Source organism: Stegostoma tigrinum, chromosome 8, assembly GCF_030684315.1.
Source record: "Stegostoma tigrinum isolate sSteTig4 chromosome 8, sSteTig4.hap1, whole genome shotgun sequence".
Lineage (NCBI taxonomy): Eukaryota > Metazoa > Chordata > Chondrichthyes > Orectolobiformes > Stegostomatidae > Stegostoma > Stegostoma tigrinum.
The window spans coordinates 18,266,178-18,282,306 of NC_081361.1; the positions used below are offsets into that span (position 1 = coordinate 18,266,178).

Sequence of the window (16,129 nt, forward strand, 5' to 3'; positions counted from 1 at the left end):
CCATAATTCACTGAATTTGTGCATAAAACCAGATTACTTGAAATCTGATGCTTGGGGACTTAAGGGTGGGGAGAGAAAAGGAAAGAAAATTGAGATGAAAAATTGAAACTGTCATGGTTAACAAACATAGTTGAACAGATTTAATTACATTTGTATTTCCTGCACAGAGCTTATGAGAAAGCAGTGACGGTGGAATTTATTGTAACAATTGGCGGGCCTCAGTCCTGTTTAAAAGAAATTTCATTTTCATTCAGAGATTTAACTCGATTGAAAGAGCTGTTTTTGACAGCTAATTCTTTCTTGTAGGTTTTTCTCTTTTTCCTGCCTTCCTCTGTTGCTTTGAATTGTTTGTTCTTTTCCTCATTGGAGATTCCAAAATTTCAACTGTTTTAGTTACTTGAATGTTGCGTAGTGCTGAACTTGTTGGTATTTTCCATTTGGATATGTTTGGCATGTTGAGATGTCTCACAACATTCTTTGGTTTTGTGTTCTGTTGTTGAAGTGGCTGTACATAAAAAGGCAACGGTAGCTTGTTTGTAAGATTCATGCATGGTTGGAATAGTTGGTTTGGAGCTCTTAACATCATTCGATTCATAACTGGAGGTGGTATTTGTGAAATAGGATTCGCAATCATCTCTGCTGGGTTAATATGTTGCATTCGATGTTGCTTTGCTTGGGGTACTACATCTACGTAAAAAGGGTTAACGCCAGTAATGGCGGCTATCTGATGGGCATTGCTGAGGTCTGCAAAAGCTCTTTCAGGCAAAACTGAGTTGTAAAGAGTTAGCCGTGGCACACCATTCACAAACCTGTGAAGAATTGTCAGCCATATCCGACCGCTGATGGGATTGAGGGTCACTCTCGGCCAAAGTGAAGCCAAGTTATGGAGAGCTTCTCTATTCCACCCAGATTCAGAAAAGTGATCATCCGTATGGTAGAGTGCAGAGAAATAAATGTCCAACCGTGTGCTGGGAAAACTTAACAAGAAATCATATATTTTGGTTATACAGCAGTGGTTTTTTTCATTACATGGGGTGTAGTTGGAATAGATAGTGATGTAAGCAATATCTTCATAGTAGTACAAGAGTGCATCCAGATAGCCATCCATGTCAAAGAAGATAGATTCTGGATGCAGTTGATATAAAGTACAGTTGGTTACTTGTCCTTTCTGCACTAAAGTACCAGATGATAACTTCAGTTCATAAAAGACCAGATGCCTGTCAGATTGTGGTTGAGCGTAGGGAAATCCAAACGTTTCATAAAATTCAATGTAGGAAACTCGCGCCTCTTCCCCAGTTTTGATGTGATAGGGACAATGTGGACATCTTTCAGTGGAATACAGCCAGTAGTAAGGTTTCACTAGTGTCCCTTGAGGAGCAACATATTCTTCATAAGTCATCATTATGATGGTTCCTTTACCTCAATTTTGTTGCAAACTCATATTCAATTAAGGATCATATATTCCTGAAAGAGAAGGTAAAATGGGTGTTGACTATAAACAGAACAGAGAAGATCTGTAAGAGGCAAAACTATGAATTTTCCAGATTTGGGACATAAACAGACATAACAGATCAGATCTTCTGTCAGAATGTGTTTTTTCCATTTTCTCAGATGTAGTGGTTAGAATCTGGAATATATTTCCACAGGAAGTGAAAATGGCTTGAATGCTTTCAAAATGAAAGCAGCACATTGAAAAAGAATGCAAGGGCACACTGGTAGAAAGAGATGAGGGGATTGGAATTGGAGGGGGCACACCAGACAGAAATGGTACAACTGGCTGGGCTGACTGGCCCGCTTCAAAACTGTATCAGCGGACAAAGCAAAATTGCACCAGAAACGAACCTATAATTGCAGCAAATTTATGAGTAAAAGCAACACAAAATGGCATGAGTATCCATTGTATCCTTTGCACTTTTTACATGATTAGATTGGGATGGTGGTGCTTGTGTCGTTCCTCAGTAATAACCTTTTCAGATATTTTCAGGGCGCTGAAGAGATTGAGAAGCTGTTTGAAAGTTAAAGTAGGCATTTCTGTGGTGAATTCTTCAGGAATTCATGCATACGGAGTTGGCAAACTTTTATGTTCATCACTATTGAGAAGAGAATTGAATGATCAGTGGCCATGCCATTTTTAAATGCAGACTTGAGCCCACAATTATGTGGATTCTGACATGCTGTCACAAAAGGAAATATTTAACTCAACTGGGATTTCTGATGCAAAGTTCCAACACTGAAATGCAAAATTCACTAAACAAACTATTGTAATTACCTACTACAATATTGCTAGAATTTGTAACAGTTGTGCTTGTCAAATATTGCTCAATGTGCTGAAATTCGTGCACTGTTATAAAGCATAGAGGCGTAAAAAGTACATACCTGTGAATCCATTGTGATCTGAATATAAAACTATTGGATACACCGTGAGAACAATAAGCTTAGGCTGTCAAGTGTAAATCTACATTCTCCAGGACATGTAGCATATATTGTGAGTGTTTACCTGTAACCAGGAGACCCAGCTAAGGTTCATCATTGTTCTCCCAGCACTTGCATTTTGATTAATCCAAAATAAGGAATTTCTTCCAAATGCTGGACTTCTGTTGATGCAAATCTACAATAGATCATACAAACATATTTTTCTTCTGCGTGTAATTATTTCCATTTGCTTCATAAGTTGTTTGTTATTAAGGGTGTGGCAGTTTTGTTTATAGGCAAAGTGAATGGATACAGACTCCATGGCAATAGGTTTGTGACTTTGTGCTTGGTTACAGTTCTTCACGTAGAGTGTAGGTATTCCACAAACTTCTGGCAGATTTTCTGAATGCAATTTAATCATCATCATAAAATCACAGTGTTGCAGTTGCTAAAATCATTGAATTTGTCAGTCAGAATGACAAGCTGAACACTACATTGTATTCAACAAAGTTCAAAGAATAATTTCTGTTCTTAGATATTGTCAGGTTGACTCAGTTACAAAAGACTGACAGGCAAATGGAACGATACTCAGAAATAGTGAGGATGAAGGTTTGAGCTGGTTTCATCTATTTTTGAATGTGAAGATTTTGATTCATCCATTGTTTTTCTGCTTAAGCTATTGCCTTCTGCCTTAAAAGGTGGCAGCACTCACACTGAGTCAGAGGATTTGCTAAAGTGAAACAAGAAGTGAAGTACTTACAAGAACTATGTGCCATATGCAAAAATGTTATGTCAGATACATCACTTTCATTCCTGTTTATGCACAGGCTGCTGTTATGGTTGGAGCTTTTGAATTGCATTGTTCAATCACTGGCAATTAGTGCAATGCTGAACCTGAATGCATGGTTTTGGCCAAAGATACTTCCAATAATCTTATTAAGCTTCTGTAAATTATCGGGTAATATTGGCATAATATATGATATATAAATATTGCATTTATTTCAACTTACAATCCACATTGATACTTGAAAGTAGAGTTGTAGGAAATCTGATAGCGAAGTGTATGTGGTCCCATTAACAGAAATGAGTAGATAATCTTTGAGGGTGGGATAATTATTCACCTGGAGAATTACCCTCCTCTTTTCACTCAGAGACAGTGACTCTGTTTAAAGTATTGTTTGAAATATTGTACTTGCAACAGTGCAGTACAAGTTGGCACAGCAATGTCAGCTGAGACTATGTGGTAAAGTCTCTGAAGTAGGACTGAAAATTTGTAAGTCTGGCAAGAAAGTTATCCACTAAGCCAAAACTTGAAACAGACAGATGCTTGCATGACTTATTAATGAATTCAGTATTGTGCATGTGTTTTAAAGGTTGCTAGTGGTAGAACATGAAAAGCAGCTTTGTCACTTTTCAGTCATAAAATTTGTATGCCTCTCTCCCAACACTAAGTGAATAAGCAAAATGTTTTGATGGGGGTGGTAAAGGTGTTTCAGCTTCTTTGCCTTCAGGAGTTCAATGCCCATTGGGTGCTGCACAGTTGTAAAGTGACTCAATTCATGTGCTAGCTTTTGGTCATTCGGAGATTCTGTTTGGAACACAGCAATGTAGTGTCCAGTACATCAGCCTGCTGCTTTGATAATCTATCCAAACTCAATCTTCATTTTAAACCCCATCATTGATCTGTGCAAAATAGTGAGATACAAGTGGAACACAGTGACTTTTTTGCACAAATAAATGCTGGGAAGTTAGCCAACTGTTGTAAAAGAGACTTGCTGATTTCCCCCATCAATAAGAGTAACCTTCCAATTGTTGTAAAAATTGTGTGTCATTCACATTTCATGTTCTAGGTGCTCACAAAAATTGAAAGTAAAAACCAGCTCACTTGATAATGGGTCTTACTGGCTGCTAAGGAACTAGTTCACCTTAGATCATGTGCTGAACATATTAGGTAAGATGCGCACAAAAGTGCCTCAGCTGGAGCAGCCCATTATGGATATAACAGAGAGCTAGGTGCTCCAACTGGCAGTTAGCAACAGAACCTATTGGAGCAATCTCAGAGATAATTAGACTAGTATATAATTGTGAACAACAGAAGTAAAATGCACTTCTGTAATTTTATCCTGTCAGCAATATGTTACCTGTGGGATTAAACCATTCATAGGTATCAAAGCTAAGACACAATAGTAGGAATTCTTGAGAGTTATTGAGTTCAGTTTCAAATGATACAGCAGAAGAAAAATGTTCATGCCCAGAACAAACCTGAGACAAGATTTGTGACAAGCTAACTGCCATTTAGAAAATTAATGCATGTAAACATTTGTGGATGTCACATTTCACTGTGTGACTTTTAGTTAGTACAAATACAATCATTTAGCCTTCTCTCTCTTCTTTCACATTGACTGGTGAAACTGCTGCCCTGTCAGAAGAAGAGGGGGATAATATTTGTTATTTGACAATCCAGGTTGATTGTGCATGATAGATTTGATGCTTCTTGGAAGCAATGTTAAGTGTTAGTGTTGCCTTACCAAATCTACTATTGGGTTATTCCCACTGCAATGTGGTGGCTCAGTGGTTAGCACTGTAGCCTCACCGCGCCAGGGACTGGGTTCAATTCCAGCCTCAGGCAACTGTCTGTGTGGAGCTTGCACATTCTCCGTGTGTCTGCATGGGTTTCCTCCAGGTGCTACGGATTCCTCCCACAGTCCAAAGATGTGTAGGCTAGGTGGATTGGCCATGCTAAATTGCCCTTAGTGTTCAGGGTTGTATGGGTTATAGGGGGATGGGTCTGGGTGGGATGCTCCAGGGGGCGGTGTGGACTTGTTGGGCTGAAGGGCCTGTTCCCACACTGTGGGGAATCTAATCTAATCATTTCTTGAGTGAAGTTGGGTTCAATGTGTTGCAGTTGTTCCTATCCCTTCCGCTCCTGTCCTTAACCATTTCCTTCTGTCACTAAGTGGCAATGTTGGAAGCCATGTACCTTTCCAAACGTTGCTTTGTTTTTGTAGAGGGTCTCTGCTGTCTCCTCTTGGCTCTGCCATGACTGTTTAGAGTCAATTTGACTGATATGAATGTAATCAGTTAACCCATCCTGCTGCATCTTCACGTCAAACAGTCTTCCAAAAATAAGGGACACTGTGTGCGTCACTGCAGGTGATGATATTATCAATCCCTGAAGATCATAGGGCAGTTGGATCAGGTAGGCATATGGAATACTTGTCTTGATTAGCAGAGGCGTAGAATACAAGAGGAAGGTAGTTATGCTGGAACTGTATAAGATGCTGGTTTGGCACTAACTGGTGTACTTAGTGCAGTTCAGGTCAACTCATTACACAAAGGATGTGTTTGCATGAGGGAGGGTGTGCAAGAGATTTACAAGGATACAGCTTGGTCTGCGGGATCTGAGCAATGAAACCTTGGAGAGGCTGGATTTGTTTTCTGGAAGCAGTGAATTTAGGGAGGCATCACGTTAGAGGTGTATAAGGTTTTGAGAGACATAGGGTGAGTAGGAAGGAACCTTGTGTATTCATAGATGGATCAATTATGAGGGATATGGGTTTAATGTGAGAGGGAGAAAGCCAAGTGGAGGGTTGAAGAGAAATGCTTTCACTCAAGAGAGTAATACAAGTTTGGAACTCACTGCCTGAGAAGATGATTGACATAGAAAGTTTCATACCAGTTGAGCAGCATCTGTCTCTTCACTTGCGTTGCCTTAATTTACCAGGCTAAAACTAGAAAATAGGATTAGTGCAAACAGATCTTTGATGATGAGTGTGAGATAACTGGCATCCTTCTGTGCTGTAAATGTCTATGAGTCTATGAATCAAAACAGTGGTGAAGGAATTGATGCAATTCTTCATTCTGAATGATCTGCCAACATAGATCCAGTCAGACTACGACACAAATTTCAAGTCCAGCATATTTCAGGAAGTGATTAGTAAGCTGGGTGTTGACAATATTCCCACTAAGTTCCTTTTTCTGGTGTGTGGACCTCTGAAGTTCATTCATGGGTGATGTCAACATTGAAACTTGGACTCCTTATTTGTTCACCTAGGTAAAGGAAGGTGAGCGAACTTAACATTCAGCAAATTAAAGGATTTATGCAGAAACAGGTCAGATTGCACCACTCTAGCACTATGTGATGTGGATGTCAGAAAGGTCCCTCTCAGAGGGCGACACCTTTAACAGCCCAAGTTCAGGAGGAGATGAACTACTTGCTGGAATGCCCATTGATTAGTTTGTTGCAACCAATCTCTGAGCAGATGAATGTGAAAGAGGAGCTAGGTTTATCCCTCTTTACCTAGAAATTTAGCAATGTGGGGTATTCCCTCTTTAATAAATTGGGGAACCGTACCAAGGATCTAGTTGTAACAGTGTAAGTGCACTAGAAAAAGAGTTTTTGGCTGACTCAGGGTTTGTTGGATAATTATTAATTTACATTGAGCTTCAATGGAATTCAGCCAAAATCTGCAGATAGAGTTATCCAACATGGAACCAAAGATATTTCCAAGTATCCATTATATCAGCTGCACTTTCTCTCCAAGTATTGAAAATCCTTAAACTTAGTTATCACATTTTGAAAATGACACCAACAAATCTTCTTAAAACTCGCTAAATGACACCAACCGTTCAGAATGTTTTCGTATTTTGAGATGGCTTTTTTTTCCACTCAAGATGTTGAGAATGCAAGTTTCACAATCCAAGAACTTAAGACATTTTTTTAATCTGCTGAATGTGGAGGTTTTGGCTGAATCCAAAAGAGTATTTGGATGTCACAGACAAAGCAAGAACAACAAGAAGCACTTGTGACAATCTGTGGAGACTGTTCCAAATGAGAAGCCGTTTCTTGGCATTGCAGGTGCTTTTGCTCTCCTTCAGAGTTGGAATCGTGGAGTCTGGTTGGGAGCATGATGCAGATTAAAGCTGCTCAGCAGCTCACTTCTGTCAATTGTTTCTGAACATCTCCTAGCTAAGATCGGAAAGCGATATACATCTTGGTGGAACTTCATTGCTATATCAATTTCGTGGTCTAAACACAGTTCGCCTTAAATAGGAGAGAGTGAGTTTTGAGAAGATTTGTAGCTCAGGTTGAGGCTCTGAATGTAAGTTTGCTCGCTGAGCTGGAAGGTTAGTTTTCAGACGTTTCATCACCATTCTAGGTAACATCATCAGTGAGCCTCCGACGATGGCTGATGGTGTTACCTAGAATGGTGATGAAACATCTGAAAACTAAACTTCCAGCTCAGCGAGCAAACTCACATCCATAGGATGCATTCTCAACATCTTGAGTGGAACACCCCGATTGCCAAACTGCTCCGCTGTCTGTGGTATATCTGGTGAATGTCAACTGTAACTACAGAATGTTTTGTACAAACTCCATTGTATTTGCTTCTCACTATGGTTTGCTTTGAGTCAAGTGCGAAATATGGTCCGAAAGAATGGCTTATTTGCCTTTGATGGTGAATGTATTTTGGTTTAATTTGAGAGGAGTGTGCAAAATGGAAAAGTGTGCGGGGGGCAGGGTGAAGGAATATACATTTTCTAAAGCCCATGCAATATCTCACTTAAAATGGACAATACATTTTAAAATGGAAAACATTTAATGAGACTTTGTGTTACCAGAATTACTGATTTTTGGCGATATTTGTACACATACACGTAAATGAAAATTCTATTATTTAAACCTGGGGTTGCTTGTATAATGCAAACGAATGCGCTTTGCATTACAGTTCGGGGCTCTGTTCACATGGAATATGAAGTGTTAGTAAGAATTGGTGCATGTCTTGGAGCAGTCATTGGTTTGATTTGACGTCAAGACTCAGTGAAATTCCCTGGAGGATTACGTTTACTGCTGATTTTGTGCTGTAGCCAGGTCGTCTGACTTCGCTGCCAGACTCGCAGGGTCATTGTAAATACGCTTCCCGCTGCCCATATGTTACACCGTGTGTAAATCCTGAAGGTGTGGGTGATTAGGAAGGGGGCATGCTTTTCCTTCCCTCTGTGCAATATTCTGTGGCAAATGCTCAGCTTTCTGTTATCCTTCACGCCGAGGTGTACCGTGCCTCCTGAAGCCAGCTGGTAAGCTCGGTGTTTTCCAGGCTGGCGGGGGCATGGGATCAAACCCACGTGCAGTCTTTCACAGGCTTGGCTGCATCCCAGAATCTGCATTCTTGAACAAGTCAGCTTGACATTTTACGAAGTTTTCCATGTCAGCACCAGGCTTCTGCATTTGGGGAAGTCCTGTCGAATGGTGTTGAGGAGTCAGTCAATTGTTCTTGCTTTTCAGAGATACCAGGAACTGCACATACTGGAGAATCTGAGATGCTGCTTGGCCTGCTGTGTTCATCGTGCTCTACACCTTGTTGTCTCATTTTTGCTTTTTGTTTTGTTTCACTTGGGATTGCAAATGTGACACGAGCCAAGTAATGACTGCATCTCTTCGTAGGCGAAGAATCACTCTCTTGGTGTTTTATAAACTGGGAAAAAGGGGTTAATTTACAGGACTTGCAAAACTCTTGTTGTCTGTGTCAATCATGTGTCATTTGTGTTCAATTCAAATGAGTGACCATTTCAAATTGTTACTCAAATTATAATTGTCCACAGGAGTTACTTCTACCTTGTCGACCCATTCCGTGTGTGTACGTATGTGTGTGTGTGTGACAGGAAGATGCGGTGCCAGGAGCCGGCGCCTCTGGGTGCGGAATAGGAAAGGGAGGAAGGTGCTGGCGGCGAGTGGGAAGGATAAGCCAGCGGCTGAACAGACAGCGGAGCAGTTTGGCAATCGGGGTTGCCAGGCAAAGAGAGAGAATTTTTGATAATGAATGCGCTCGGTCATGATAAAGTCAATCTGATCGATGCTTTCTCTCCTGTACCGCCCCCTCCCCGTTCCTTCAGATTTTGTCTCCTTTCCTCTTTCAGCAGTCTCTTTCTCCCCGCCGTTTCCTAGTGATTTCCCTGTCACCTGTACAAATGCTGCAAGTCCCTGGATGGAGCCACGATGTTCGACCGCAGGCGCTTGATGGTGCGCACCGTTCAGTGGAGCCTGGTGCTGGAGCTGCTGGATAAGCCCAATGCGGCCCTGCCGAGCTATCGAGCCCAGACTCCGGAAAAAAAAACAACTCTGGGTACGTGACAGAGAAGGAGGCAGGCTGGTTTGGGATGCACAGGGACACCAACAGCATCGGTTCAATTCTCAAACCAGCTGAGGTTAGCAAGGCGCCAGTTTCTCAATCTTACCTCCTCATTTGAGAGTGCAAACCATCACAGCGAGTAGTTTGACTTCAAATCACGCATCCATACTTGGTAGCTAAAATAGCAGGAAACATTGCAACACATGGTCCTGTGTTCAGGCACTGGTCTGCTGGAATGGACCGTTGTGTTGGTTGCAGTAATACGAATACAAGAAGTTTTGTAAAGAACTGGCTTTGTTTGAAACAAACCAGCATATTGTTTAAAAGAACAGTGAACAAGAAGTTAAGTAAAGGGCTGCCATTCTCGCATGAGTCCTGAAGGATGTACAGTTCATTCTGCAGGTATACTTAGAATGTTGCTGTAGTTCACTGTTTCTGTGAAGAAGAATGACAGCAATCGAAGGCTCGAAGAGATCTGTACATACTTTTGTCGTCAGTCACATTGGCCTTTTGAACATAATAGGCTCGATTTTATGGTCAGGGTAAACTAACCCTGTTGGCTGTGAATAAAGTCGTTCACACAGGTTGGGAAATTTTTTATGTTGTGACCCTCCCCTTTCCTGATGGCAGTTTAAATCTGGTACATAGTTGAGGGGATCTCCATGTCAGAAGGGCGATGCCAGCAAACAAGGCAAGCAACCAATCAGATTGAACTATTCTCAAAGAAAGCAAACCAGGAAGTTATAAATTCTGCAATTTGTTTTATTGAATTAAATTTTCAGAAAGCAATTAATGAAATTGATGAACTACAAAGTTAGCATAGACAGACTTGAAAAACATACCTTATGTTTTTTAAAAAACAATTGAACTTTCCGAATGTAGAACTAACTTTTTCAGAGCCAGTAATAATTTAATATGGAACAAAAACAAAGTTGCTGGAAAAGCTCATCAGGTCTGGCAACATCTGTGAGGAAGAAAACAACGTTGATGTTTTGGGTCCAATTCTGATGAATGGTCACTGGACCCGAAACACTCACTCTGTTTTCTCCTTCACAGATGCTACCAGACCTGCTGAGCTTTTCCAGTAACTTTGTTTTCGTTCCTGATTCACGGCATCCACAGTTCTTTTGGTTTTTATTTAATAATTTAACATGCCAGCTGAAACCCAAATGTGCCTTAGTGAACATGCATTCTAGATTTTTTTGTGGTGATTAGTGCACTGATGACCTGCTGATTGTACTCTGAGATGGGAATGAATGGCTGTTCCTCAGCAAGAATGTTGAATTGCAAATAGCAACTTCTGGATTTCCAAGCCATTCTGCACTGAAGGATTTTCCTTCATACCCCAGCAGTATCCCAGGTCTTGGGTCCAATCTTGCTTGGGTGAATTAATAGGTTAGCCTTCCACAGTGAGAAAATATGAAAGTCAGATGTTCACATTGGTTTTCAGGAATTTCACTCAGTTCTTTGAAACAACTTTCTCAAAAACTAATCTTGGTTGCATTTAATTCATTTACTCTTTTAAAAAAAGCTAAACACATGGGTTACTATTTTGAAGAACAGACACACGGAAGTATTTTGCATTTCACAATAGTTCCTTTGATATTAGACAATCCACTTACAGGTGAATTTGACGAATTGTAATGTCGGTACGGAAGATGGGCGGAACGGGAGGGGATGCAGTTCTTGCACCTTTGCACCTTTAAAAAACTCCAATATTGGCTGTTGGGAAAAAAATATTCACTGCATCTTCTACTCAGCTAAAATTATTAATCCATTGAATGTTGGGATTTTTTTAGGAAATGTGATGACAACATTCTTTTTGATCACCTTGTGTTGACTTGCAGGCTGCTTTGCTCGGATAAAGTGCATCTTTTTCGTGCAGTTCTAGTTGCCTGCTTGTCGAGATTTCATGTTTCAAGAGTCGAAATAGGTTAGCTGCAATGTCTTGGGTTTATAAATGTTTTTACTTCTGTTTATTGCAAAATATTGTTAAAATCTGAGTGATGTGTTGGTACTATCATTAGTCCGACTTTCCTGAAGAGAGAAAATTGTGACTGCCACATGGTCTTTTCATTTGAATAAACTTTACAAGGCTCTCCAGTATCGGATCATGTTTGAGCTCTCAGTGGATTTCAGTTCTGTGATGGAATAAAGGTTTTTATTAAGTTCATGCCAGAATTCTGAAGTGTAGACTAAAATCAATTTTAAAACCTCTAGTTGAGATTTGCTAACGTGACACAGTTGAGGGTCTCGAAGTGAGGACTTCCTTGATGTTCCAGCTGCTGAGCTCATGCCACTTGCTACAAAGAGCAAGCTGTTTGCTTATTTAGGAAGAACTTTTTGGACAGAACTGTGATATTCCTCATGTCAATATAAGCTGGTTAGCCTATTATTCCCATTATTTTCATAAAACTGACAGATGCAAAACTCACTTTTTTGTTGAAATACCTAAATATGTAAATGAAGGGGAAGGTGTGGAGATATGGTAATCTGCATTAGGTTATCTCTAACTCGTGTTTGGAAGGCATCATCCGAACCAGCGGTGCATAGGACTGGGACACCACATCATTTCAGTTCTTAATTGTGAATGTTGGTGATGTACTGCACCAGTCAATCAATGACACTTTGGGAGTTGTTTTGTGTGTCTTCCTTGCAGTGCTGTTTTGCCTGATACCCAGAGAATTTCATCAAACCAGGCAGGATCAGTTTCTAGTGGAGATTAAGATTCTTAAAAAGCTGCAATTTAAATGAAATAGTCCATTAAGGTGATGTCAGGCGATGCAGCAAAATAACTGCCTGATTAAGAAGGAGATGGCAGGACTGACGCTTCAGTTTAAAATCGTGGGCTATACATTTAGATTTATTCGATGGTTCTGTTAATGAAGCCCCTAATAATTAAGACTGGAATGGAGGAATAATTCTGAAACTGAATTCTTGCAGCACATTATGCTGACACTTGGCAGTATTTAGTTGAGGCCAAGCAAAGTGAGACTGTCTGCCCTCAAGTTAATGAAGACAGCAAGTGGCTTTGATTTGGTTGCTGTGAATCTCTTACCACCATCCACCTTACTCAGTGTACATGTGGATCAGAGATGCTGGGCGAGGGAGGGTGTACTGAACTTGATTGAAGATGTTGAACCTTGTGCCTTCCCCTAAGACTCAGAAAATCTCTATTGGTAATTTGGGTGTGGTCATGTGTGAAAAGTAAGTTGCCCATCAGATGAACTCTTTTTTAAGTGAACATTTCACAGGCTTTATTAAATATAAATACATACAAGGAACTGTAAGAGAGGAGAATATCTTGTGCAACCTGATATATTCAGGCGCTAGCTCTGTCCAGTGTGACGTGGCTCTTTATGGAAATGCTCTGTAGCTCTTCTGACTGCACAATGATGGACATATTTCAAGCCCTGCTTCATCTTAAATAGCCCCAACAGGAGAGGAATGTCTTCGCGGAATAATGATCTAATTTGAAGACTAACAGGATATTATTGCAATTTCATCTTGCATCTTGATATCATCAGGTTCCTCAATGTCATGATTCCCACATCCAGTTTATTTTGCCCTGAAGGTACATAAAGCAAACCCACATCAGGTAAAATATGGCAAAGTCACAACAGTTTTGGTAAAATAACTGCAGTAGCTTTCCTGAAGCAAGTTGTAATGTTCATGCCCTGAACCACCAGTTGATACAGCACAATGCTGGCAACAAAACTGGAATTGTCCAAATCTGTGTGACTAACTCAACACTACTCATAATCTATCAAGAAAACCCTGCTTTTACAAAAAAAACAAAATAACTCTCTGATGAAGAGTCTTGGCCCGAAACATCAGCTTTTGTGTTCCTGAGATGCTGCTTGGCCTGCTGTGTTCATCCAGCTTCACACTTTGTTACCTTGGATTCTCCAGCATCTGCAGTTCCCATTATCATCAAAATAAATATTGGTCTCTCTTTGTCTAAGTTTACTGGAATATTTGCAAGGAGACAGTGAAGTGTATGTAAATAACTGAAATTGAGAGTTCTTTTGTGCTTGTGTTTCTCTAGACATAATAGAATTGGCACCCAGGGATTTTTGATTATGCTGGCAATTTCAAAGAATAGTGATTTTAAGAACAATGATGGTCAATGTTGTTTAACTTGTAGCTTTAAATAAACAATTTGGTTCCTGAAGGAGTGACTGTTTATATGTGGTGCATCCAACAGTGGAAATGAAACTAAAAAAGTACTGGAAAACATCATCCCCCCCCAGACCTCCCCCTTACTGAGGACCAACGGTCAGTCCTCAGTAAGGGTCTCACATTTGTCTCCCTCCACCCACACATTGATGAATATAACACGTTTGGACATTGAGCAGTTTTTCCGTCTCCGCGCTTGTTTCTTTAATCATAAGACTAACCGTCCCTCTACTGACCCCTTCTCCTTCCTCCAATGCAACCCCTCCTCCTGGACACCATCCCAAGGCCTCCTACCCTTCTTCGACCTCTTCATCTCTAATTGTTGTCGAGACATCGATCACCTCAACCTTTCCACCCCCTCACCCACTCCAACCTCTCCCCCGCAGACCGTGCAGCCCTCTGCTCCCTCCACTCTAATCCTGACCTCATCATTAAACCAGCAGACAAGGGAGGTGCAGTTGTAGTATGGCGCACGGACCGCTACATCGCCGAGGCCAAACGCTAACTGGCCGACACCACCTCCTACTGTCCGCTGGATCATGAGTCCACCCCCAAGCACCAAACCATTATCTCCAAAACCATCCACAACCTCATCACCTCAGGTGACCTCCCACCCACAGCCTCTAACCTCATTGTTGCCCAACTCTGCACCACCCACTTCTATCTCCTTCCCAACTCCCTATCTACGTCCGTGACACCACCCACGCTCTCCTACTCCTCCAGAACTTCCAATTCCCCGGTCCCCAACACTTCATTTTCACTCTGGACATCCAGTCCCGATACACCTGCATTCCCCATTCCGATGGCCTAAAAGCTCTCTGCTTCTTCCTGTCCCGCAGACCCGACCAGTCCCCCTCCACTGACACCCTCATTCGCATCTGAACTCATCCTCACCCTCAACAACTTCTCCTTCAATTCCTCCCACTTCCTACAGACAAAGGGGGTGGCCATGGGTACCCGCATGGGCCTAGGCTATGCCTGGGTCTTTGTAGGGAACAATCCCTCTTCCAAAGCTACATTGGCCCTCACCCCATCTCTTCCTCTGTTACATTGATGATTGTTTTGGCGCCGCCTCGTGTTCCCACGAGGACCTCGAACAGTTCACCCACTTCACTAACACCTTCTACCCCAACCTTAAGTTTACCTGGACCATCTCTGATACCTCTCTCTCCTTCCTGGATCTCTCTGTCTCCATCTCTGGCATCCACCTGGAAACCGATATCCATTTTAAACCTACTGACTCCCACAACTACCAAGAATATTCCTCCTCTCACCCACCTTCCTGTAAAAATGCCATCCCCATTCCCAGTTCCTTCTCCTCCGCCGCATGCGCTCCCGAGATGACGCATTCAACTCCCAAAAATCCCAGAAGTCCTCTTTTTTCAAAAACCGCAACATCCCCTCCACAGTGATCAAAAATGCCCTCGACCGTGTCTCCCGCATTTCCTGTAACTCATCTCTCACACCTGCTATTCACAATAATAACCAAAACAGAATCTCCCTCGTCTTCACATACCACCGGACCAACCTCCGGATCCAACGCATCATCCTCCGACACATCCTCCATCTGCAATCTGACCCGACCACCAAAGACATTTTTCCCTCCCCACCCTTGTTTGCTTTCCGGAGAGACCACTCTCTCTGTGACTCCCTTGTCCACTTCACACTCGCATCCATCCCCACCACACCCGGCACCTTCCCCTGCAGCCAAAGCAAGTGCTACACCTGCCCCTATACCTCCCCCCTCACCCTGATCCCAGACCATAGGAAGACTTTTCACATCAAACAGATGTTCACCTGCACATCTGTCAATGATATATACAGTATCTGCTGTTCCCGTCGTGACCTCCTCTACATTGGGGAAATCAAACAGAGGCTCGGGGACCGTTTTGCGAAACACTGACACTCTGTTCGCAACAGACAGCTACACCTCCCAGTAGCAAACCATTTGAATTCCAACCCCCTCCCCCTCACTCCTCGGACGACATGTCCATCCTGGGCCTCCTGCATTGCCACAATGACTCCATTGGAGAGATGCAGGAACAGCCACTCATATTCCGCTTGGGAACCCTGCAGCCCAAGGGTATCAATGTGGACTTCACAAGCTTCAAAATCTCCCCCCACCCCGACCACATACCAAAACCAGCCCAGCTAGTCCCCACCTCCCTAGCCATCCCTCCCACCTCAAGCCCCACCCCCATCCCCAACCCACGAACTTCATCCCGCCCCCCTGAACTGTCTGTCCTCCCTGAACTATCCTGTCCCCCCCAATCCCCACCAACATTCACGTTCATTGGCTCCAAACCCGCCTCTTTGACCTGTCTGTCTCCTCTCACCCTATCGTCTGCTTTATCCATCTTCTATCCACCTCCCCCTGTCTCCCTATTTACTTCAGAATCCCCTTCCTC

The 16,129-nt window shown here is 42.2% G+C and overlaps 1 protein-coding gene across 1 annotated transcript; it reads right to left on the reverse strand.

Moving 5' to 3' along the window:
• Window positions 1-403: 403 nt before the first annotated feature.
• LOC125456645 (putative C->U-editing enzyme APOBEC-4) lies at window positions 404-2,468 on the reverse strand (the record flags this gene model as incomplete). The annotated part of the gene is made up of 2 exons (XM_048539959.2): window positions 2,377-2,468; window positions 404-1,464 (listed from the first exon to the last, which is right to left on the reverse strand). A coding segment is annotated over exon 2 (999 nt), but the record flags the coding sequence as incomplete, so codon positions are not given.
• Window positions 2,469-16,129: the final 13,661 nt, after the last annotated feature.